At 50.9% G+C, this 21045-nt stretch overlaps 9 protein-coding genes across 9 annotated transcripts; 3 read left to right on the top strand and 6 right to left on the bottom strand.

Moving 5' to 3' along the window:
• Positions 1–110: 110 nt before the first annotated feature.
• Positions 111–1435, top strand: P170DRAFT_421550 (terpenoid synthase; the record flags this gene model as incomplete). The annotated part of the gene is made up of 4 exons (XM_024847370.1): positions 111–552; positions 621–649; positions 739–959; positions 1018–1435. The coding sequence occupies 4 exons, from the start codon at positions 111–113 to the stop codon at positions 1433–1435; spliced, it is 1110 nt and encodes a 369-aa protein (XP_024710217.1).
• Positions 1436–1594: 159 nt separating this feature from the next.
• On the top strand, positions 1595–3639 carry P170DRAFT_26637 (Metallo-dependent hydrolase). Its single transcript, XM_024843117.1, has 4 exons — positions 1595–2089; positions 2137–2268; positions 2326–2637; positions 2699–3639. Exons 1-4 carry the CDS (start codon positions 1825–1827, stop codon positions 3487–3489), a joined length of 1500 nt encoding a protein of 499 aa, XP_024710216.1. The 5' UTR covers positions 1595–1824; the 3' UTR covers positions 3490–3639.
• A 144-nt stretch (positions 3640–3783) lies between these two features.
• On the top strand, positions 3784–4542 carry P170DRAFT_470348 (uncharacterized protein; the record flags this gene model as incomplete). Its single annotated transcript, XM_024852744.1, has 1 exon — positions 3784–4542. One exon carries the CDS (start codon positions 3784–3786, stop codon positions 4540–4542), a length of 759 nt encoding a protein of 252 aa, XP_024710215.1.
• P170DRAFT_432441 (uncharacterized protein) lies at positions 4171–5310 on the bottom strand. Its single transcript, XM_024848264.1, has one exon. It carries the CDS (start codon positions 5164–5166, stop codon positions 4585–4587), a length of 582 nt encoding a protein of 193 aa, XP_024710214.1. The 5' UTR covers positions 5167–5310; the 3' UTR covers positions 4171–4584.
• Positions 5311–5830: 520 nt separating this feature from the next.
• P170DRAFT_432439 (peptidase M60, viral enhancin protein) lies at positions 5831–8705 on the bottom strand. The gene has a single exon (XM_024848263.1). The coding sequence runs from the start codon at positions 8521–8523 to the stop codon at positions 5962–5964; it is 2562 nt and encodes an 853-aa protein (XP_024710213.1). The 5' UTR covers positions 8524–8705; the 3' UTR covers positions 5831–5961.
• Positions 8706–10277: 1572 nt separating this feature from the next.
• P170DRAFT_452488 (uncharacterized protein) lies at positions 10278–12441 on the bottom strand (the record flags this gene model as incomplete). Its single annotated transcript, XM_024851279.1, has 2 exons — positions 10278–12341; positions 12372–12441. 2 exons carry the CDS (start codon positions 12439–12441, stop codon positions 10366–10368), a joined length of 2046 nt encoding a protein of 681 aa, XP_024710212.1. The 3' UTR covers positions 10278–10365.
• Positions 12442–13906: 1465 nt separating this feature from the next.
• Positions 13907–15513, bottom strand: P170DRAFT_432438 (FAD-binding oxidoreductase). The gene has a single exon (XM_024848262.1). The coding sequence runs from the start codon at positions 15497–15499 to the stop codon at positions 13997–13999; it is 1503 nt and encodes a 500-aa protein (XP_024710211.1). The 5' UTR covers positions 15500–15513; the 3' UTR covers positions 13907–13996.
• A 237-nt stretch (positions 15514–15750) lies between these two features.
• On the bottom strand, positions 15751–17328 carry P170DRAFT_505554 (uncharacterized protein). The gene is made up of 4 exons (XM_024854298.1): positions 17243–17328; positions 16092–17182; positions 15998–16039; positions 15751–15937 (listed from the first exon to the last, which is right to left on the bottom strand). The coding sequence occupies exons 1-4, from the start codon at positions 17285–17287 to the stop codon at positions 15790–15792; spliced, it is 1326 nt and encodes a 441-aa protein (XP_024710210.1). The 5' UTR covers positions 17288–17328; the 3' UTR covers positions 15751–15789.
• An 849-nt stretch (positions 17329–18177) lies between these two features.
• On the bottom strand, positions 18178–19498 carry P170DRAFT_452486 (polysaccharide lyase family 1 protein). Its single transcript, XM_024851278.1, has 2 exons — positions 18876–19498; positions 18178–18821 (listed from the first exon to the last, which is right to left on the bottom strand). Exons 1-2 carry the CDS (start codon positions 19425–19427, stop codon positions 18246–18248), a joined length of 1128 nt encoding a protein of 375 aa, XP_024710209.1. The 5' UTR covers positions 19428–19498; the 3' UTR covers positions 18178–18245.
• Between the last annotated feature and the right edge of the window lie 1547 nt (positions 19499–21045).

The raw sequence follows: 21045 nt of genomic DNA, 5'->3' as shown, positions 1-21045 counted from the left end.
GGCATGTTATTAAATTAGAGCGGTATTTGCAATATAAAAGGGTTCCTATTCCTCAGCCCTGACTGTCAGAATCAACTAGATGCCAAAGTTATTCCCACGCTGAAATCAAAATGGCTAAACCAATCTCTTTCTCTTATACCCCCAAAGGCCTTACCTACAGCAACCTACCTACAAGCCAAGGACAGGCATTTTCATTTCTCAACTATGACACCAGGAAGACATACAATACCTCGGATAGCGTGACGATCCAGCCATCAGAGTGGGATCTTGCCTGGCCATCCGCATTCCCAGCCGCCCGCCAATGCAAGTATTGGAAGGAGGCCCAGGCGTCATGCGAAGAGCTGATACGAGAGATCCGGACGCTCAGCACTCAGCGGGGCAAAGCAGTGCCTGATGGATTTCGTCGCATGGCCGAGGAGCAGAGGTTGACAGCGAAGGAAAGCATGATTGTGACGAGCTCGGTCGATGCTGCAACCTACATGATACCAAACTCGTCATGCGAGAGGATCACAGTCATCGCGAAGCTTTGGATGCTTCTTTGGACGCAAGATGGTAAGTCTGTCGTGCATCCGCTTGTCGCATAAAAGGTTCAGAGTTATATTGATTAACGTGATGGACAGATGTTCTGGAATATCACCCAGAACAAGCGGTGGGTTGGAACCTACTCTGGTCAGCTGGAACTTTAGTTAACCCAAGTCGTGAATTCAGGGCTCAACTGTAGTCGACGATATAACACAGTCTCTCATTCGAGTTTCGCGAGGGCTTGATGATCCATTCGGACAAGAGCTATGCGCCAAGTGCAAATCGACATCGGATCTTTTTGATATCAGGGGACATCCCATGCATATTCTACTGGAGTCGTTCGCCGAGTACATATTATTTACCAACCACCGCCAGAGGACCGAGTTTAAAGGCCTGCGCGACTACCTCGATTATCGTTCGACCCATATTGCAGTAGAGTATGTCTGCGTCTATCACATTGTCGTTGCAACGCAGGCCGAGACTGACACATTACAGCCACATCTTTTCAGCAGTGAGATTTGGAAATGATCTAGACTTGAGCCAGCAACAGATAGACCCACTGCGTCATTTTAGTGACTTGATCGGTGACCATACCATTCTAGTCAACGATCTCTTTTCCTTTGACAAGGAGAAGCATGCAGCGATGACTGAGGGTGCTTGCATACTAAACGCAGTCAATTATCTGGAGCAGGCCCTGTCGGTGTCACCTACTCTAGCTAAGGATCTCGTTCTGCGCCTGATCCTTGATATTGAGTCTCAGCTGCAGGATGAGCTCTGCCAGATCTCGGAGATGGGAATGCTGAGTGAGCAGCAAACCCGATATGCGCACGCAATGATCGAATGCGTATCGGGAAATTTGCTTTTCTCCGTTACCTCGATTCGCTATGCAAAATACGCAAACTCCATCGGATAGGATCTGGGTCAAAATACTGGTCTATACTGTCCTCATGCTGCAAAGGATGCAGAGTTTGATGACAACGGATATTGGGCGCACATCACATTCAAACTGGAAACCCAAACATATACGATAGCTTCCAGCCTAGCCAAGCAAGCAATGACATAGATGATTCAATTATTAAGAATACCTTGACATCCTGGGATTAGAATAGGCATCCATAAATGTGGTCGGGATTATCGCGACTTTTAAGGCTCGGCGTGAAGGCGCCCCGAGGCCGAACCGGTGGAGAAAGGCGAGCAGGACCACATCTTAGCACGACTTGTCTTTAACACGACACACTTATGAGCATTTAAACTGAAAAGGTCCTCTCATATTCATTCGGATCTCAAACATAGTCCACAGCAATGACAACTTCCATTCTGCTGAAGCAAGGGACGTTGCTCATCCACGACCATGACGTCATCCGGGCGGAGCAAAAAGACCTCCTTGTGGAAGACTCGATTATCTGCCAGATCGACGACAGCATAAATCAGCCTCAATCTGCGACCGTGATTGATTGTTCCGGAAAGATTATATCACCTGGCTTTATTGACACCCACCACCATGTTTGGCAGTCATGTCTAAAGGGGACCCATGCCGATCAGACCCTGGTGGATTATTTCTGGGATGGTCAGTAGTGTCTAAGAGTGATGCCTGCGCGTGCTGACCAGGACAAGGGAACTTCATCAGCTCATTCCTATCGCCTCAGGACGTTTTCTGGAGTCAGTTGGCTGGGGCTCTGGAATGTGTGGACAGCGGAACGACAACGGTAGTTGACCATGCCCACATCAACTATTCACCTGAACATTGTACGGCTTCCAGCGCGAACCTGGTTCATCCTGGAGTTTAGTGCTAATGGCGAATAGCAACCGAGGCCCTCCGAGCGACCATTGCGTCCGGCCTGCGATCAGTCTTCGCTTACTGCCCAACGCCTCGCGTAGCCTCTTGGAAACCAGAATTTACTCTGGACAGAGACTTCCTACCACCGTGGGTTATGGAAACATTCAAAAAGTTGGCCGGCTTGAATCCATTCGGACCAAATGGCCGCGTCAGTCTTGGGTTCGCATTTGACGGTCTTTTCCTGCCGGGATCCATGCTTAAAGACATGTATTCAAAGGTGCGGGAAGCAGGGGCTCAATTGATCACGTCCCATTCGGTTTATGGCGCACAGTTTGGGGGCAAGTACCGAGTCTATGACATGGTTACATCAGTAATAGAGGTCTGACAAAATAATTTCAGCTCCCAATCAAACCTCCGCAGCCGCAACGCTCGACGACAATGGTCTCCTTGGCCCAGATATCCTCCTATCCCACAACAACAATCCAACTCCACAGGACGCGCGACTTGTCACTGACAAAAAGGTCAAGATCTCCAGCACACCAGGAACGGAACTTCAGATGGGCCATGGAAACCCCGTCTGTTTACGAGACGACCTTTACGCGCAAGCTTCTCTCGGTATTGATTGCCACAGCGTGTGCAGCGCATACATGCCCGCGCAGATGATGTTAGCGCTGCAGTGGGCACGAGCAAGAAGACACGAAGACTTGGAATCTCAGGACAAATGGTCGAGCGATGTGGGATTCAGTGCATCTTCTGTCTTCAACCTCGGCACGATTCACGGTGCGCGTGCCATCGGCATGGAAGATACGGTTGGCAGCTTAGCCGTTGGAAAGAAGGCCGACCTTGTGGTTTTCGACTGCACTACTCCCGGCATGATCGTCGCTGCTGATCGCGATCCTGTGGCTGCCATCGTGCTTCATAGTACAGTGCGGGACGTCAACACTGTCATCATCGACGGAGTGATCAGGAAGAAAGACGGTACTCTGCAGCCGGTTCTTGCACCTGAGAGTATCTCCGAGAAGGTTGATCAGGGGCAGAAGATTGAATGGAAGGATATCGTGCCGTACGTGATGGAGCTTAGTCGGCGGGCTGACGAGAAAAAGAAAACAACTGTTGATGGTAAGAGTGCCAAAAAAGCGATTATGGAGGCATTTCATATGAATGTTGAGGGCCACGTTGGGGATATCTGAGCTGAAAGCGATTGTTTATATATTGCAGAATAGTAGTATGAAACCCCTCCATCGAGCTGAACACCGAAGAGTCAAGGGACCCCAAAAGAGACTCGAACATGACGTAGCAACTTATTCAGTTTGGTGACTCAACAGCGAGATGCCGACTGCATCGTAGGGTGATGCTGGATGATGCTGGATGGGATGAACCCAGGAAGTGACGGGGAACGGTCACATGACTCTCTCGTGACCGTCGCGGCGGGAAATCGGAGACCGCCATCTTCATCTTGACTTGCGCACATCTCGAGGCCAGCAATGCCTCCTCGTCGCCGTCCCAACCTGTCTCTGTGGACACGCTTTCGATTATGGCTTCGCTACGCACACTCACCTCTCCGACTACGGGCTAGTTACATCCGACTCAGTCATCAGCACAAATACCCTCTGTTTGCGCTTCTCCGCCTGTTCATTCCGTATCCCTCGTGGTATTTTCCAATCCCCGGCCCGTTTCCTCTGCGATCACTCGTCGAGGACAAGAAAAACCAGACGGGCATCATTCTATCCCGGTTCGGTGATATTCATAACCTTCGAGATATTCCTATCTGGCGCATGCGGGACACGCCGCTACGATCTATTTACCGACTTTACGAGCTCCACCTCGCCGATCGGTATGTGCTAATGGGATGGGAAACAGAATACTTTTTCTTTCGACGGGACTGGAAGCTGAAAGATATACCCGACCCAAACGATCCAGATCCGCTCCGCTACGCGATCATTGCCTCTATCGTCGAGGAATTGCACGAAGCAGTTAATTGGCGACTGAGCCTAGGACTGCGGAGAAACAAGGAGCATGTTTATCGGGAGGAAGACGGAGACCCGTGGCCCCCCTTTACTCCCGAGGAGCTGCCTCTTTGGACGGAGAAGGTTCCGCCGATTGACAAGGACTTGCTGAGCGTATCGGTACCGCCAGAGTCACTGGATTCGGAAGGGAATTTGGTCCTTGAAGAGAACGGCAAAGCACCCAATTTCGCCAAGCGCAATATCATCACAAACACAGGCTGGCTTTACACCATCTGAGACGGATGGATATGGTAAAGTCTCCGAGCCAGAAAACAAGGCCTACTGAAAAATCTCCTCCTCGTACTTTTGACGATATGCGTCGGCAACCTGCTGCAATGTGCGATGGTCAGGTATAACGTCGAACTGGTTCATATTCATTGTCCGAACCAACTCCAGGTCCAGAGGCCCGTTGTTGCGCTCCCTCAGGTGTTTCAAGAAGGTTATCGCATCCACCATATCCAATTCAGCTTTTCGGTCCCGATTCGTTGCGTGGATTCTTCGCAACTTGCGCTCGAGGGCCCATTCGATCGGAGCCGCGAGAACTTCCAAGTTTTCTCCCTTGAACAGCGTTATGCCCTGTTTCTCTGCCTGTTCAAACAGGGTTTGTCTGGTTTTCTTGGTCACGAAGATGGCCATGGCTTGATTCACCCAATCTCTATTAAACTCTAGCCGGAATGAGACATTCTGGATGGCAGCGTCAAGAGCACTCTGGATGTCCTTGTCTCCCACAAATTCTGGCTCAATCAGGTAGTCAAGATCCCCTGTGCTGTCGCGACATTTGAAATAAGACACTGCGAGGAACCCGCCCGCCGTCAGGATTCGGATAGGAGCAAATGCAACGAGCCATTCAGAACGACCCATCTCGGCATCGAGTTCCACAAGTCCTTTGAGAGTCTAGTCAGCATCTGCCTCATTTTGGGCTGTGGTCACCTCATAGTAAACCATGCCATGCTCACCGGCTTCGAAGTCCTTTGCATTAAGGTACTCCTTTTGCGCGGACATTGTGGAAGCTCGCGGTATCGAGAGTGAGAAGGACTGCAGACTGCTGGTGGGGAGTTGTGTTGCGTCCTCTGGTTTTGGGCTCGGACCTCTGCGTTGGACGTGGTGTGGGAGAGTCGAGTATGATTGGCAAGTCGAGTGACCTACATACATGCACGAAGCCGCTACTGGAAGTGCGAAGAACTACAGCCAATAGAGAAGCTTCCCGGCATGCGATCGCCACAGACAGAACGTGGCGAACAGTCAACCAGGACATTCAGAGAGAATAAATAATGTATACAGCTACATGACCCGATCGGACTCATTCACAAAGATGGATGATGGTGATGTGTCAAGACACGGAGAAAGCCGGAGAGAATCGTATCTGTGCAGGAAGGGTTGCATCTGTCCCCAAAGCTCACAATGCTTCTTATTAACTATGACGATTCCCATGAGCTTGAAAGCAGTGCCTTACAGTGAATCTGGGACTATTCATCTTAATGATTGTGACTTATTCCCCTACTCATGGTGGAAAAGCACGTGGAACCAACAAGCAGTGCTATCATTGAAAACATTTCTCAGTTTGACAGAAAAAGGAGCAGTGAAAGAAGCATTGGGAAAGATTAACAGATGATCCTTCAAGCCCCGAATGTATAACCCATCGTCATCACCGTCCACTCACTGAATAAGCTCGAGTCCAGTGGGTGTGATCCGATAATCCTGCAACTTCTCTCGATCAGACAGGCGTCGATTCTGCATGTTGTTGGTCACCACCAGGCGATTCTTCGGCTCCTCATGCCTGATCTTCAACACCTCCTCGCCATACCCGGAAATCGGAAACGGCCACTGTCCAGCCTTCTGGTCTTTGCTGCCTTTGATATCCAGGTTCAGCTGCTCGGTGCCGTCAGCGTCTATGTACTGCAACGATGCATAAGTGTCATCGAAGTAGTGGTGTGCCACGCCGGACTCCAGGTGGACTGTGAGCTTCCTAGTGTTTAGGTCCACGTCAACCTTCAAGAACTGACGATCGCCGATGCCCTTAAAGTCGACTGTAAACGCGTTGCCTAGACCTTCCACCGGAGGGTCGTTGTCTGTCGGGAGACAGTCGGCGTATTGTTTGAGCAGATCGTCCCGCTGAGATCCGGAATATAGGTTGATTGCCAGCCAGATGTCTAGTTTAGCGGGAGAATCTGCGCGTAGCATGAAGGGTCGACTGCGCAGTTCTGTCGCCGCTGCTTCAATCCGAGGCAGCAGTGCTTTCAAGGGGTCGTTGTTTAACGCTTGGTTCTTCAGCCCACTGGCCGTTATCTCGAAGGTGTTGATCTTCTTGGTGTGGTCAATTACTCCGTCGAAGTCAGGACTCAGCTGGATGCGGTGGCTGGGTTCTTCGTGATGGACTTCAAGGGTGTAGCCCGGTTCGAACGGGATCTTATCATTGCTCAACGTTGCACCTTTACCTGGCATGGTAACGCGAAGTTTCTCGGTGCCAGACTTATCCTTGATGATGATTTGAGCATAAGTCTGGTCTCCAAAGTACGAGTGTGGTTCTTTCTCGGTGACGGCGACTTCCACAATGTGGTTGACTTGATCGACTTGGATGGTGCTGAATAGATCGTCTCCGAGCCCCAACAGCTTGATCTCCTGCGAGACTACCAAGGATCCAGTCTTAGGTTCGAAGTCGACCTTGACTTCTTCCAGTCCGGGCTTAACCACTAGATAGCGGTCGTTGGGCGTCTGGTATTTGTCATTCCTCCCAGTCGGCAATCTTAGAGTATACGCGCCAATTGTCAAACCAGACAGGCTGACCACCGACTCTTGAATCATGACGTTCCGTACAACGCGGGAGCCGACCAGCAGCAAGATCGATTTCCCATAAATCTGACTGAAATCATTGATGTTCAAGCTCAGGCGAACGTCGCCTGTCACACCACTGGCCAGCAGCTGCGACACTTCGACCAGGTCGAGAGGACTTTGTAATTTGAGCTCTGTCTGCAGCTTGGTCAAAGTGTCGCTCTCCACTAGACCACTCAAGGGGTAAACTGCTCTCGCCTGGCTGAAATGATTGCGCTGGAGCTGCGTAGACGAGATTACACCATTGCACAACTGAACAAAAGGCGTGACATCCAAATTCGCCACTCGAATGAAGCTTTCAGACAGCATATCCAGAATCAAATAATCAGCGACCTTGAACCCGGGACTATTGCTGGCCAGGCGATACTGACGATTGAAATCGGCGAACGAGTCCCAGCCAGCCTTGTCGATCATCATCACCAGGAAGTACAATTTCGCACGCAGATCCCACTCGTTCAGACCAAGCTTAGCCTGACTGTTGTCGGTGATACCTTTCTCAACCTGCGCCTGCTTCCCGTAATTGTATAGCCAACCTTCCTTATACTTGCGATCACCCAGCATCGCGCTCTGGTAGCAAGCGGCGTAGATGTTATTCGACACCTCCCCGTTCCAGAAGTACCGATCATTCCTGAACGAAGCCTGATATCCGTGGCCGATCTCATGCAAATTTCCCCAGTTCGTCGCCAACGGATCAAGCCACCAGCCTTTGATAGCGTTCGTCGACGCTGCCGTCCACTCATGACCATAGTACGCACCCCCAGCGCCATGGATATCCGCCTTCATGAAGTAGCGGTTCGAGATATTCAAGTCTGAGTCGAACTCCGGCTCAAAAGACAAACCAGCAAGCGAGTTATAAAATGCAAAGAGCGACTCATAGTACTCGATCAACCCGTCGATACTCTTATGTCTCAGCGCCTCCTTATCCACGACCGGAACCAAGACGCTCGCAACCGCCGAGTTGATCAGCGCGAACTCCGCCCCCACGCTATCCCAGAGCGCGAAGAACGCCTTCTCATCGTCTCCCTTGCGGTAGATCGGTAGGGTCTTAGACCCATCGGGGAAATCGTATTCCACGACGGGCTGCACATTTCCCTCAGGTTTGTCATAATAGGGAGTATCGATGAAGGGAACGGACACGGAATTAACAGAGACAGAGGTCCAGCTAGTCCCGAATTTTTTGGACGTCTCGGTGTGTGCGTCGTCGTTGAGAAGGCGAAGGGTCAGGTCGCTTTTGAACGCGGGGTTGGTTTGGCGCGCTTTGATAGTTTGGCCGGGGGCGAGGACTATGCCGAGGTGGTGTCGGTCGTGGTCGACGCCTTTGCTCATGCCGGCTTTGTCGAGCCATGTTGGGCGGGGGAGAGGGGTGATTTGTTTGCTTTTGATGGGCATGGTGGTGGTCAGGGGTGGTATAATTTCGTAGGGAGCAAGATGTAAAGGGTTGGTATGTGTTGGATTGGACAGGAGAGTTGGTTGTTAAAACATCCTTTTCCAACACTTTGATTTGGGCAGTCTTTATATCGCCATTTTGATCTAAGTTCCGTAGATGGTATACAGGGCTAGCTGAACCAACATACAGCTGTATTTCGACCCCTCAGTAGCTCAGCTCACCACAACGTCCTTATTCAGCTCGCCCAAGAAATTGTTCCACGGATTAATAGTCCTGACTGTTAATCCACCAATTTATTGGCCAAGAAGTGCTCAGGTCGAAGTAGTTTGCCATCCGGGGCGTCGCGGAATCGCTCGGATTCGTCGGCTAGTTTGCAGAAACTAGAGCTGAATGAATGACATGCAGCGGGCATGCAATGTCAGCTGAAGAGCCACAAAAGCCATCATACAGCCAAAGGTACTACACGCCATAAAGTCGAATAATAATAGCACGGCTTGGCGAGGCCTAGACACAGGGGTTCAGGTGGCCAGTTCGCCACTGAACTAATCAAAGTATCAGTCGTGACCTTGATTTGTTTTCATCGTTTAAGGCAGCAGAGTGTACTAATATTGGTTATAATAAGCGATTGCTTAAGCTTGTTCGTGATGAAAGGGAGATGATGCGAATGCCATCAACTGCATAGATGTACTACAGAACGGCGGCACCATACATAATCAGAGTCACCTGAAAGTCAACACGCCACTTGTAAATTCAATACTAGACTCTTGTTATCTCACATCTGTCCCCTTTTACTCTCTAGGGCAGAGGCCGAGAGGAATCATTAGCCAAAGACAACCCTAATAGTGATGCCTTTGAATAGGAAACTCCCCCCATCAACTAAGCTATGGCGTTGGACCTCACCAGCAAGTACTGAACTATGTTGCACAATATATAGTCAGCTGTACTTGCGACTAAACCCTTTCTCTACCTTTTTACACGACCCTAACGAGGATGAATTCGTAGTTTGAGGACGTGAGACAGAATGTTTCCGAGAATGAACAACATCATGTCTCGATCAAATCCTCGCTATCTAGCATCCCAAACTTATGCTTCTTGGGGGCATGAGAGAAACAATGCGCTATATAGTGGCAGGTATAAACTGTGCTATATCTCTTTCCATCACTCCTTCGCTAAAAGTGGTGACTTTGGCCAGGAAAATTAGGGCTTGGCAAGAACATGTGCACTACCCTTTTGAGGCTGGCGTCCATCCTGCTTAACGGATGAATTGTTAACATCGGACATTTTTGAAAAAACGAAACATATCGGAAACATTACCTTTTCAAATGAGTTCATATACCTGGAGACTTAATGCTACACACTTTGCCGCCGCAAAAATAGGCTTCCACCCTCAACAGCGTTATCTCAGGGATTCTTGACGGGCAATGGCAAGCTGCGTTCAAAAGAAGGACAAGACTGAGCATGACACTGGACTGCTTACATACTATTTGGCCCCATGGATAGGCTATTCGATAGCTTGCCCCGCCTTGGGCGGCATCAGACCGTCAACACCACTTAAATACAGTGTCCCCGGAAATGTGGACGATTAAGTTGTAGTTGATCTGGCGAAATGGGTACTAGGACATTGAATGGAGCCATCTTGTTGTTCGAATTAGTACGGATAAATAAGTTATAATAAAGTCGAGCCTAACCCGCTGAAGAAGCTCAACTGTAAGAAGTGACACTTTATATTAACTGTCTTCTGTTTTAACAAGAAGCACTAGAATTAAGAATCTTAGTCGAGACAACTCATGCGAATCAATACCCAAAAACCCTGAAACCAAGAATACCCCCTTTCCATACGACCATCAACCAAAAACCTCCGTCACAAAATGATACTCAATCCTGCTTCCATCCTCTCGGCCCCTCGCACATAGCGCCGCACAACGATCCGCCAAAATCTCACCGATCATAGGCGCCCCGCAGAAAAAGACCCCGATCTTCAACCGTTCCCTTGAATCCAGCTCCCGCTTCGTCATGGATGCCTTCACCTTCCGCATATCCTCGTAATGCGCGTCCAGCGCCTCAATGAAGTCCGGCCGTCCGAAATGAGTCGGGTTGATGAGTCCGGTAAGCGGCGACTCGGGGTGCTCCTCAGTGCGGTGCATTTCGAGAAGCCAGCGGTAAACGTGCGTTGTGATCTTCTTGCGTCGCTGCGTCACGTATGTTTGAATTCGAATGTCGAGATGTGGTGTTCCCTCTTGAGCACGGTGTCGCATCTGTGATCGAGAAACGGAGTTCAGCAGATCCGAGAACCAGAGGAGATAGTTTCTGTCGCGGACGATCCAGTGGAAGTCGACGCGGCGGTAATCGTCGGCAATAGGAGAGGGTTCGTCTGACGACGGCGAGGCAGGATCAACCTGTCCCGAGGAGCTATCCGGCTGTGGCGGTTTCTCGCCGGATGCATCCGAGTCGGTAGTCTCGTCAGATACAGTATGGGCTTGGTCATCATGGGCCTGTAGATCAGCCAGGATACCCGAGAATGGCGTCACGCCGATGCCAGCGCCCACTACAATACTGTGGCTGAAGTCATAGAAACGCTGTGCCGGGGCACCAAACGGGCCATTGATGCCGACTTCAATTTGCGTTGGCGGCGGACCCTCAGCTAGATCTCTCAATCGGCCAGTCCAGTCGCCGTCCGTCTTGATGTGGACTTGCATCTCGTGACCGATGCACACTGAGACCGTGAATGGGTGCCACTGGAAGAGACTAAGCTTCGGGACCTGAAGGAAAATATACTGTCCTGCTTCATACTTCCAGATGCGCTCGCTAGGGATTGTCGCTTTGATCTCGACGGTATCCGCATCCATGACCTTCAAAGTAGCCGGGATGCGATGGAAACCCAGCGCAACGCGGATTACGCGCTCCACGAGAATCAGCAGTGTCGGGAACGCAAGCCAGTAGCCTAGCATCGGCCACTGTAGGAGTCCGGCCGTGCCATGGGCCATCAGCAGACCTATCATGGGGTACATGAGCAGGTGACCGATTTGGAAGGCTTCGTAGCTCCGGCGTCGCACGACCGGCGTGCTCAGTAACGCGAGGGTCCAGAACAATGCCAGACACACGACGCCGCTCCATCCCGGCAGGGTAGCCACGTAGTCCTCATAGGGACGAGGAACCGCATCCGGCCCCAGCACTATAGCAACCTTCTCCTCCTGCGCCGGTCTACTAGCGTAGAGGAAGGAGCCCGTGAGATGTCCAATAGCATGCAACGAGGCCAACCCCAGCGCGAGAATCGACATCTTAATATGAAACGACTGCGAAAGATCCCAATTGACGAACCTCGAGACGTAATAGAACTTGCGCAGAAAAGTCGAGAAATATCGGGACATGCTTAGTAGGAGGAAGAAAAATGTCGGGTAGAGTAAGCCGGCGCAAGTCTTTGCCAGGACGGCGCCCCATCCGAACGCGTGTCGATACTGCATGGTCGTGAGGTACTTGACGAGCTGCCAAATGCCGAATGCCAACTGCATGGAGACGACCAGCATGAGGAAGAGAATCTTGGGACCATGGACGCTCCAGTAGGCGCGGATGCGTCGCCACAAGGACAGGCTGTGAACGTAGCTGTTCTCGTCCTGGTCATTTTTGGACTCCGTCTGAAGCGAGGGGATCTGCCATTCTTGCACTCGCTGGAACATATTCGCCCGCGATATACGTCTCTGATCGGAGCCGATTATATGGCGCAGGAAGGCGTGTCGCGCATCGTCTCGTTTGCTATCATGGTGCAGGTGGTGGCGCTTCGGAACCGGGGCGATCTCCTTATACACCTGGTCGAGCTTCTGCTCTACCTCCTCGTAATCGATCGTGCCATCACCGTTTGTGTCAAGGTCGTCGAGAAACTGGTTGATTTCGTCGGCGGTGAGGTGCTGGTCCGGGGACGCCATGGGGTGGATTCAGTCCTGCTGCGATGGGGGTTACTCGGAGACGGCAACGAGAGAATTGCAAGAAGAAAACCCATTAAGTCCAGCAGACGGCTGCCTGAGGGCTGGTAGAAATTTCATCAGCTACGTAGGGCCAAGGGCTTAGGACGGCTGAGGTTGCGTTTGATGCCCTATGAGGGACGGCAACATGGCGATGCCAATGTTCTCGGCTGGCCTTGCCCAGCCCTATATGATGTCATACATCTGGGCTACATCTTGCAGTGCTGCTTGGCGTGTAATTTGAGAAGAGAGCTTTTCTCCTCTGGAGCTCTGTGCCAAACAAATCGCATGGGTGTGATTAGGTCTCTGCGATGCCACGTGCCGTCAGCCCTACGTGTTTCAGCGTCCCAGTGGGTAGACTTGCATGACTTACATCGGCCATGCCTCCAATGAGATAGATTTCTGCCTTGAATCAGCCTCTATTCACTTTAAGCGATTCCGTTCCTTTTTCTTTCCTTTTTTCCTTTTCATCGCGTGTGGCCTTTTCTTTGTCATTCCGCAAGAGGGTTGCAGCATGTCTCTATCTAATTTTGGTCTCCACAAACTGTGGAACTTTGCCTACTATCTTGATCGTCTGTATGTTCAAACAGTATTAATATTACTACTTATGGCCAGATCAGCCGTTAGGGCAATAGTAGATCAGTCACCAGCAGTTATCACGTATCTTTGAGATAATAGACCCCTACATTTGGATTCTTTAACAGCAATATTTAGACTTACGACTATTTATAGAAGGTGAATGTGTGAGTAGTCAATTTAGATCCTTTGCTAGCTTAGGATTGAGCCTAGGAAAATTATTATAAGTTTGTTTTCCTATAGGTCTCTCTCGGTTTACGTACCGATAAATGTAAACAGAGACTACGAATCGATTGGCGGTAGAAGGGTTCAACTCACGCCGAATTCCCGCGGATTCTAAGCGGTTCTGAAACGGGTTCTGCGCGGGTCGAGTTGAACCTTTGGATTGAGTTAAACCCCGGGTCGAGTGGCGAAATCAAACCTCTTAATTAGGATGCTTCTGCTGCAATCTTTGTGCTTACGACAATCCATAGAGAGTAAATATGTGAGTGAGCAAAAATATAATATATTCTACGTTTGTGCTTTTAGAGATCCCCTTTTTTATACACCAATGAACGTAAACAGAGACTATTAAAAGGATTGATGGTTAAAAGGGTTCAACTAGACTTCGGCAGGACCCATGGGTACCCATGTAAAACCCATCAATGGGTTTTGCCGAAGTCTAGGTTCAACCCATGTCGAATTCCTGCGGATTCCAGGCGGTTCTGTGAGGGTTGAGTTGAACCCTTCGGCTTTGGATTGAGTTTGAACCTTCGGATTAAGTTGAACCTTTGGATCGAGTTGAACCCGAGTGGCGACATCGAACCCGAGCTCAATAAATCTCCCACTGTTTATTTGCGAAGGGTCCTGTGTGTTCATATCCAGTATATTGGTCTATCTCTAGCTATACAAGTCTATCGAGCTGATATACAACCCTCGGCCCCTATTACATATAATACATGGTTTATCCCTTCCATTTCCACTCCGAATTCCGATGAATAAAGTAATCCTTGCTCTGGATCGCCTTGTGAATACCCCAAAGCCCACCTAGGGGCCAGATATCACGCAGCTTGCGGCCCCACGATTCACTGCGCTCCTTTCGATCCGCGTCCACATCGATGCGGATCTTATCGTACACACTCGGCAGGGTCTGCGCCGAGTACTTCTGCCGCAATCCTTCGTACCACTTCTGGTCGTACATGCCCCAGAACTCGTCCTGGTTGTAGTAAGTGTGCGCATAGAACCACTTCATGCCACCGAGTTCCCGCAGCCGGCGTTCAAGGTCCCGATTGGCCGCGACAAACGTGTCCGGGTCCTTAGGTCCGAATCCCCAAACTCCGATGTTCAACATCTGGCCGGGAGTGAAACCCTCGCTTTTCACGGTGGTCTCGTGTGGATGGAACGTCGGTGCCGGGCTCTGCTTCAGCGGACACAGCCACAACGGCCAGATTCCCAGTTTCTCGCCGGTGTAGTCGATAAACGACTCGGCCGTGGAGTACGGCAGCGCCAGGTCCTGAACCACGTATCGGCTTGACTCCCCGCTGGCGTGCAGGGCCTTGTAGAGCATGCGTGTATGCAGGAAATCATCCAGCCACCACCGCGTCAGTCGGTTGAAGGGGAAGTTAAAGTAATGGAAGGCAGACCGGCCCACCCAGAACCCAGCGCGGTCATAGCGGAACAGATACTCCGCCAGCGGGATATAGTCCGTTACGGGGCCGCCAGACTTTCTCGTCTTCTCCTGCACATGTAGATAGTACCAGGGGTCCCAGGCATGACTGAAGGTCTGCACCTGAGCCGCGGAGGGCAACTCGTCCGCCATTTCACCAGCGATAACCACGCCGTGTTCCGGCCCATAGACAATCCCATCGACGTAGTGATTCCGGTCGTTCAACGTATGCTCATGCACCGAATGGACCGAGTCCCCGACACTGCGCTGCGGATGATACGTGGCCTTGACGAACTTCTTCGCCTCGATCAACTGCAACTCGATCAACGTCGTGACGCCCAAACTGCCCACCGCACCGGCCGCGCCATGGAACAAGTCCGCATTCTCAGTCTCCGACGCCTTGACGACACTCCCATCCGCCAACACCATCTCCACCGAATGAATCGTCTTATCAAAAAACCCATACTTGAAACTCGAGCTCTCGCCCGCCGTTCCCGCAAAGCCACCCCCCGCCGTGATGCCCGGAAACTCCATCACCACCGGCGGCACCAGGCCATGTTTCATAGTCGCCTCGACCAGTCTATCCATGGGGACATTGGGCTCGACAAGAGCGCGTCTCGTGCTCGGATCGACGCGGAGGACATTGCGGAGGTCGCCGATGTCGACTTGGCGGTCGCGGCGGATGGGGCGGGTGCTGTTGGTCGAGCCGTGGTTGATGCGGAAGGGTTCCTTGCGCTCGTAGAAGCCGCGGATGGTGCTGGCGATGCGCGAGACGGCCGTCTGGTGCCGTGCGAGTCCCATGGCCGGTGCCTGCTGGTGGAGGATGTTGGATGCGGTGTCGGGCAGGTCGTGTTTTTTGCCTCGTTTTCGCGTCGCAATGCCAAGGGACCCACTTGGGCAGTCGGTTCGAAGTGTTGATTGATCAATGCAGAAGTTGATTGCCTCGGTTCTGGATTGAGTAGGCGGAAGGAATTCTTTAGTTGTTTTTCATCCCTTGCGTGGGTGAGTATGCTACGTCTTTGTTACGGATTTGGGATATAGAGCACCCTCGCCGAGGACCCTCAGATTAATCAACGTAACTAACTAACAGGCTACTCCGACTTCCTTGGAATAACCCTACGTTTCTTCTTCATGTAGCCATTTGCCTCGATTTTATCCCGCCAGCTCCATTGTGCCGAATAACTTGGGCTGCAATAAATAGACACCTCAGTGTCAATGTCTCTCGGAGCCAATCCAATTCTACTCCACGATATCAGCACGGAAATCAACCAAGTTACATATCTGGGAAGACATGCTTACTCGCAGATATATGCAGTAGGGTCAGAAGATTGACTCATTTCCCTGTTCGAGGATGTCAACAAGGAGAGCCTCAATTTCGGTTAAGAAGACATACTTTATAATCTCAGCACTCTGCAAAACCGTGCAGCTATCATAAAGACACCGAGCGATAAATGAATCGACCCGAGGAATCTCCTGACACATAACGTACAACTTCGCCGACATCTTCTGCATCGCTCCCGCCGGGAGGTCATACATAAGCAGACAATATTTCGGCCCTATGCCTGGAACATCATCCCGGTCTTGACTTGTGAGAGACGTCCACGAGCTCCTACATGTCTCTTGGAATGATTCCGGAGGGCTAATAGCACCTCCTAGTGTTAAATGAGGCTCGAGATATTCGAAACGATTTGTGTTGTGGAAGATACACCGCACGTAAACCTTGACTCGCCACTGCGGGTATCTAGTCGTATCGATTGACAGCATGCGCGGTTGCAGCACGCCTGGATACTGGCTGATATATTGCTGGACCTTTGTCCAGCTACTCACGACCGTCGAGAAACCGGGTTCGGCCTCAATGCATGAGCGTAGCGTACGCATGATACCCTGACATACTTCAGACGTGGTCAGACATACTGGAAATAGCCAGTAGAGCTTGCCAAATGCCTCCGAAGCGACCAGATCAAATGCGACGAAGACTCCGGATGGCGAACACCTGGAGCAGGCGGTTGAACCGTGAGCTTGGTGCTCAAATTCAATCATTTCCTTAGTGGCCTTCGTCCATAATTTCGGAAAGATACGTAGGTCCAGTCCATCGCTAGCACATCTTATACTTGCTTGTTCAAGCGTCCCGATGACAGTAAGGGCTGCTTCAAATGCAGCCATCCGAGACGCTTCTAGATTTGGAGGAATGACATCCGTCACATAGCGAACAACCGGCCGTCCTTTCTGTTTGTTGCTCTTCCAGCACAGGCTCAACTCGAAAGGCGTGTGGTCATTCGTTAGCGATGAAGGGAACTGGGCTTTCACTGTGCCGGAGTCGTACATGGGACCAGGACCCAACCAGCGGACTACATAATCGCAGAAGAAGTCAAGATGGCGGCTGATTTCATGCCCAGTATACTGTCCCTGGGATACCAACGCATTCTTAAGATACGGTTGGAGAATAGATCCCCATTCGCTTTCGTCGAGAGAAGCGCTGACGGGCTAGTTGAATGGAACCCATTAGCTATGACAAGTAAAGTATATGCCACGGAGTCACCTCACCAGTTGAAAAGGACTGACCAGCCCCTTCACTGTCGGCTCCGGCATTTTGGCACAGGAGTCTGTTAATGCGACCAAGCGAGCAAGAAATGAATTGAGAACGTGTCCAAGAAAGCTTCCTCAACCCCGCGTGAGCCTGGGGTAAGATTTAATCCCATCGCCAAGGATCCAGGCCTATCTACGGCTTACTCGATTTAAGCAATGGCTGAACTGGAACGATTTGATTGCCTGATAATGTTCGCTTCATATGTATAGAATCTCTCGTGATCCCTGAAATGCTTTAGCCTCTTTCCGCTTTAGCTTGGCCAATGTCAAGGCCGATAAGTGGCAAACGAGAACGCTGCGCGGGTCATTTTTAGTGACAGTGCATCTTATCATTTCAAAAGCCCAGTCCGCAATCGCACAGTTGCTGACGTCAACTGCCGCTTTTTGAGTTTTGCATAACAGGTTTTGTTCAAAGCGACCCAGGTATCTTGCCGGATCTTTATTGAGAGAGGTCACATTGATATGGGTTTCTGCGCGAGGGTGACCATTGAGATAACTCTCTTCATAGTCACATGAAGGTAATACAGGTGTTGAGTCTGGGAAGGGGAGCTGTATTGTAATATCAAACCGATAAGCTCCCATAAGCAGGACAGAAAAAAAGCAAGAACAGAACGAGAGAGCAAGAATGAAATAAAATAAATTCAAAATCAAACTGCAAATTGCATGTCGCAGTGCACAGAATACCCAGTACCAGTGCAAAGAATTGTTAAGAGCTTCCAGCTGGTGTTACAGGATGGGTGGAAAAAGCCGTCACTGCATATCTAGTTATGGGGGAGATATAACAATTATGGACTTTTCTTTTTTAAAAGAAAAAAGCCGAAACAAGTTCTGTGTTATAGAAAAGAATAGACTTTGTCAAGAAATAAATAATTACACTCGAAAATCAACACATTCGCACTCAGTCATCCCATGTAAAGGGATAAGCCCATTAGAAAGTGTACAAAGTATTATCAGAGATAATTTAGAGCTTGCCAGCACCCGCGTTGTTAGGAACGCTAGACTGGGCCTCGCTGGCCGAAGTAGCAGGAGCAATCTCCAGGCCCTCGAAGTCAGAGAAGAACGAAGTATCGGTGGACTCGGTGAAGTCGTTCGAGTCAGAGACGACGTTGGCCTCACAGGCACGGCCCAGGGCAGACTGGCACTGGTCAAGGGCAGACTCAGGGGCCGTGAAGATGCGGCCAGCGTAGTCGCCAATGACCTGGTTGACGCTGATGAAAGCGTTACCCTCGAAGATGCCGCGGGCACCGTCGTCGCCGCCCTCGAGGGCGTGGCCGTTGTTGTCCTCCCAGACGTTGTTGACGGCGTGCAGGAGAGTGCCGCCGCTGAGGGCGGGGCTGCGGCCGGCGGTGCTGAAGATGTAGTTGTTCTGGAGGGTGATCTGGTCGTCTTCGCCGACCATCTCGAAGGTCCAGTAGTGGTGCTTGTCGCCGCAGCCGGTCGAGTAGGGGCTCTCGCCGTCGATGAAGTTGTTGGAGAGGGTGATACGCTTGCTGGGGTTGAAGCCGAAGACGTAGTGCTGGCGACCAGGGCGAGCGGTCTATGCGGGTTAGTGAGAACGGTGCATCTGGGTTCACTTCTCAAGGAAACGTACCGTGACGTGGTCAATCCAGATCTGATCGGCGCCGTCGAAGGTGATAGCATCACCTCCCCAGACGTATTCAGGGTTCAGGTCGGTCACGTGGATGTTCTGGACGATGATGTTGGAGACATCACCGCGGAATCGCAGACCCTTACCCTTGATGGCGGCGCTGTCTCCGACACCAAGGAGGGTCTTGTCGGAGGCGACATCGATGGGGGTCTTCGCGGCCTTGTACCAGGTGCCAGTGGAGGCAGGGTCACTGCCACAGTCGTCCTGGATGATCTTCTGGCAGCTCTCTCCCTCGCCCCAAGAGGCACAGACGTTTCCGCTGTCGGTACCCTCGGATTCGGTGAAGTCGTATTCCTTGGAGAGGAGAATGACACGGGGGGTGTCGTCGGTCAGCCACTCCTTGAGCTGGTCGATGTCGCTGGGCTCTTGTCCTTCAGCATCACCACCACCGGTAACACCGGAGGCGAAACCCTGAGCGGCGCCAGAGACCTTCTGGGCAGCGCCGAGGTGCGCAAGTCCCAAGAGGGCGGCGAGACTGGTTGAAAGAAGCTTCATGCTGCGGAATAGGACGAGGGCTATTGAGCGGATTTCAAAGAAGATTGTAGGTGTTGGGGTCGACCAGTCCAGGGAATTCGGGGTCTTGATATAGGCGCTCGTCCATAGCAGCTAAACTATGATCAGAACGGAAGCCAGATGCAGAAATGAAATTAGGGATGTGGTGGGGCATCGATTCCTGGACCCGCATGGTTAGCGCGAGGCTTGGGATGGTTTGAAACAGTTCGGACGTTCAACCCCCATAAGACCCAAGGCCAGGGGTTGACATGCTCCAAAAAAAGCCCTGCCATTTAGAGTGAGGATGCCGTCGCAAGATGGTGAGTCCAAAAGACTTTTACCAGTTAATGGCGGAGACTTGACCTGGTACTTCGACTGATAGCTGTACATACTCCGTAATATGCTTTCTTAGAACTAACTTTTATAACGTCGGGCCTTATGAACTTTACAATCATATACAAGTGAAACTTTAAGCAAAATCCAAAGTGTGCTCCGTTCAGATAAACTGTATTGAAAAGATGTCATATTAGTGAGCTTTATCTATTTACAACCGCGGAGAAACATCGCACTACGGGGAAACTAGCTGGCAAATGCTATTCCGATCTTACGGCACAATTATGGCGCGAGAATGAAAGAATTCCTCCGAGGCCCGAGTTCATAGCGTTGGCCAATGGCCTGTCTGTGCTTGGAGTGACTATATTTACGGAGCATACTCCGTACCATGATCGCCGTATTGTGCGTACAAGTACGGCATTAACTACAACTACGTGCATCAACCAGGGGATAGAAGGAAAACAAACACTTATAGGCATCAGCATTTTCACTGTGAAGTCTATTCTGAGTTACAAACATGTTCATGCCATAGACAGGAACAGGATTGTAGCCTACTCGGAGCTTTTTCGGAGCTTTCCCACAAGAACAGTACCACGGATGAGGATCTATTTCTACATCCTACTTAGTACTCCGTGCTCCGTATGCAGCGTGCTGACTACGGATTGCCCCGTACGGCATCCAGGAGTCGTACTCCGGATCCTAGCGGAAAAGTGGACAACGGTATCAAACCTTAGTAGTGGAAATATAACAATTCTTCTGAGTGGCCAGGAGAGCCATTCAACCCGAAACGCTGGGGCCCCGATGGGGTACCTGAATGGTGATGATCGGCGCTATGCCAAGAATAACGTCCAAGGAACGTCCGTAGCCGAAGTCTGACAATCTTGGCAGGGTTCGGTGTCTTAAAATAAAACTCTGGTCTGCCAGCGATGGCATGTGGCATGTCCTGTCGGTGGGATAAGTGGATTGGAGTTTTAAGGGGTCGGAATTCTGGAAAGGTACCGCCATTTTCCCTACTACCTATATAGGCAGTTAGACGGAGTAGATAAACTATACGGATATACGGAGTTAGGTCATCGCATCTCTACTCCGGGGTATCAACGTTACTGGACCTAGCCGTCGTCCCGCGGGCTCGAGGACAGGCAAGATGGGATGATCGAAATAAAAGATGGCTGATTGAAAATAACCGAGCTTGTCTCAAGGCCTATCACTCCCCAAGAAGCGCCCTCGTGTCGAGACACAAAATACAAGTCTACGACCCTGCAGCAATAATAGCCTCCCATGTGACAAC

Source organism: Aspergillus steynii, assembly GCF_002849105.1.
Source record: "Aspergillus steynii IBT 23096 chromosome Unknown P170scaffold_1, whole genome shotgun sequence".
Taxonomy (NCBI): Eukaryota; Fungi; Ascomycota; class Eurotiomycetes; order Eurotiales; family Aspergillaceae; genus Aspergillus; species Aspergillus steynii.
This window is presented reverse-complemented; position numbering and strand designations above follow the sequence as displayed.

What these genes read in the sequence shown, in the direction of transcription:
- P170DRAFT_26637 (XM_024843117.1), top strand. Translation starts at nt 1,825, where the DNA reads ATGACAACTTCCATTCTGCTGAAGCAAGGGACGTTGCTCATCCACGAC. An exon ending in CAACTATTCACCTGAACATT is followed by an intron (nt 2,269 to 2,325) that starts GTACGGCTTCCA and finishes AATGGCGAATAG; the next exon opens with CAACCGAGGCCCTCCGAGCG. An exon ending in TTATGGCGCACAGTTTGGGG is followed by an intron (nt 2,638 to 2,698) that starts GCAAGTACCGAG and finishes AAATAATTTCAG; the next exon opens with CTCCCAATCAAACCTCCGCA.
- P170DRAFT_432441 (XM_024848264.1), bottom strand. Translation starts at nt 5,166, where the DNA reads ATGGGTCGTTCTGAATGGCTCGTTGCATTTGCTCCTATCCGAATCCTG.
- P170DRAFT_432439 (XM_024848263.1), bottom strand. Translation starts at nt 8,523, where the DNA reads ATGCCCATCAAAAGCAAACAAATCACCCCTCTCCCCCGCCCAACATGG.
- P170DRAFT_432438 (XM_024848262.1), bottom strand. Translation starts at nt 15,499, where the DNA reads ATGGGACTCGCACGGCACCAGACGGCCGTCTCGCGCATCGCCAGCACC.
- P170DRAFT_505554 (XM_024854298.1), bottom strand. Translation starts at nt 17,287, where the DNA reads ATGCCGGAGCCGACAGTGAAGGGGCTGGTCAGTCCTTTTCAACTG. An exon ending in TGGTCAGTCCTTTTCAACTG is followed by an intron (nt 17,183 to 17,242) that starts GTGAGGTGACTC and finishes CCATTCAACTAG; the next exon opens with CCCGTCAGCGCTTCTCTCGA. An exon ending in CCTACTGCATATATCTGCGA is followed by an intron (nt 15,938 to 15,997) that starts GTAAGCATGTCT and finishes ATCGTGGAGTAG; the next exon opens with AATTGGATTGGCTCCGAGAG.
- P170DRAFT_452486 (XM_024851278.1), bottom strand. Translation starts at nt 19,427, where the DNA reads ATGAAGCTTCTTTCAACCAGTCTCGCCGCCCTCTTGGGACTTGCGCAC. An exon ending in TCTGGATTGACCACGTCACG is followed by an intron (nt 18,822 to 18,875) that starts GTACGTTTCCTT and finishes TAACCCGCATAG; the next exon opens with ACCGCTCGCCCTGGTCGCCA.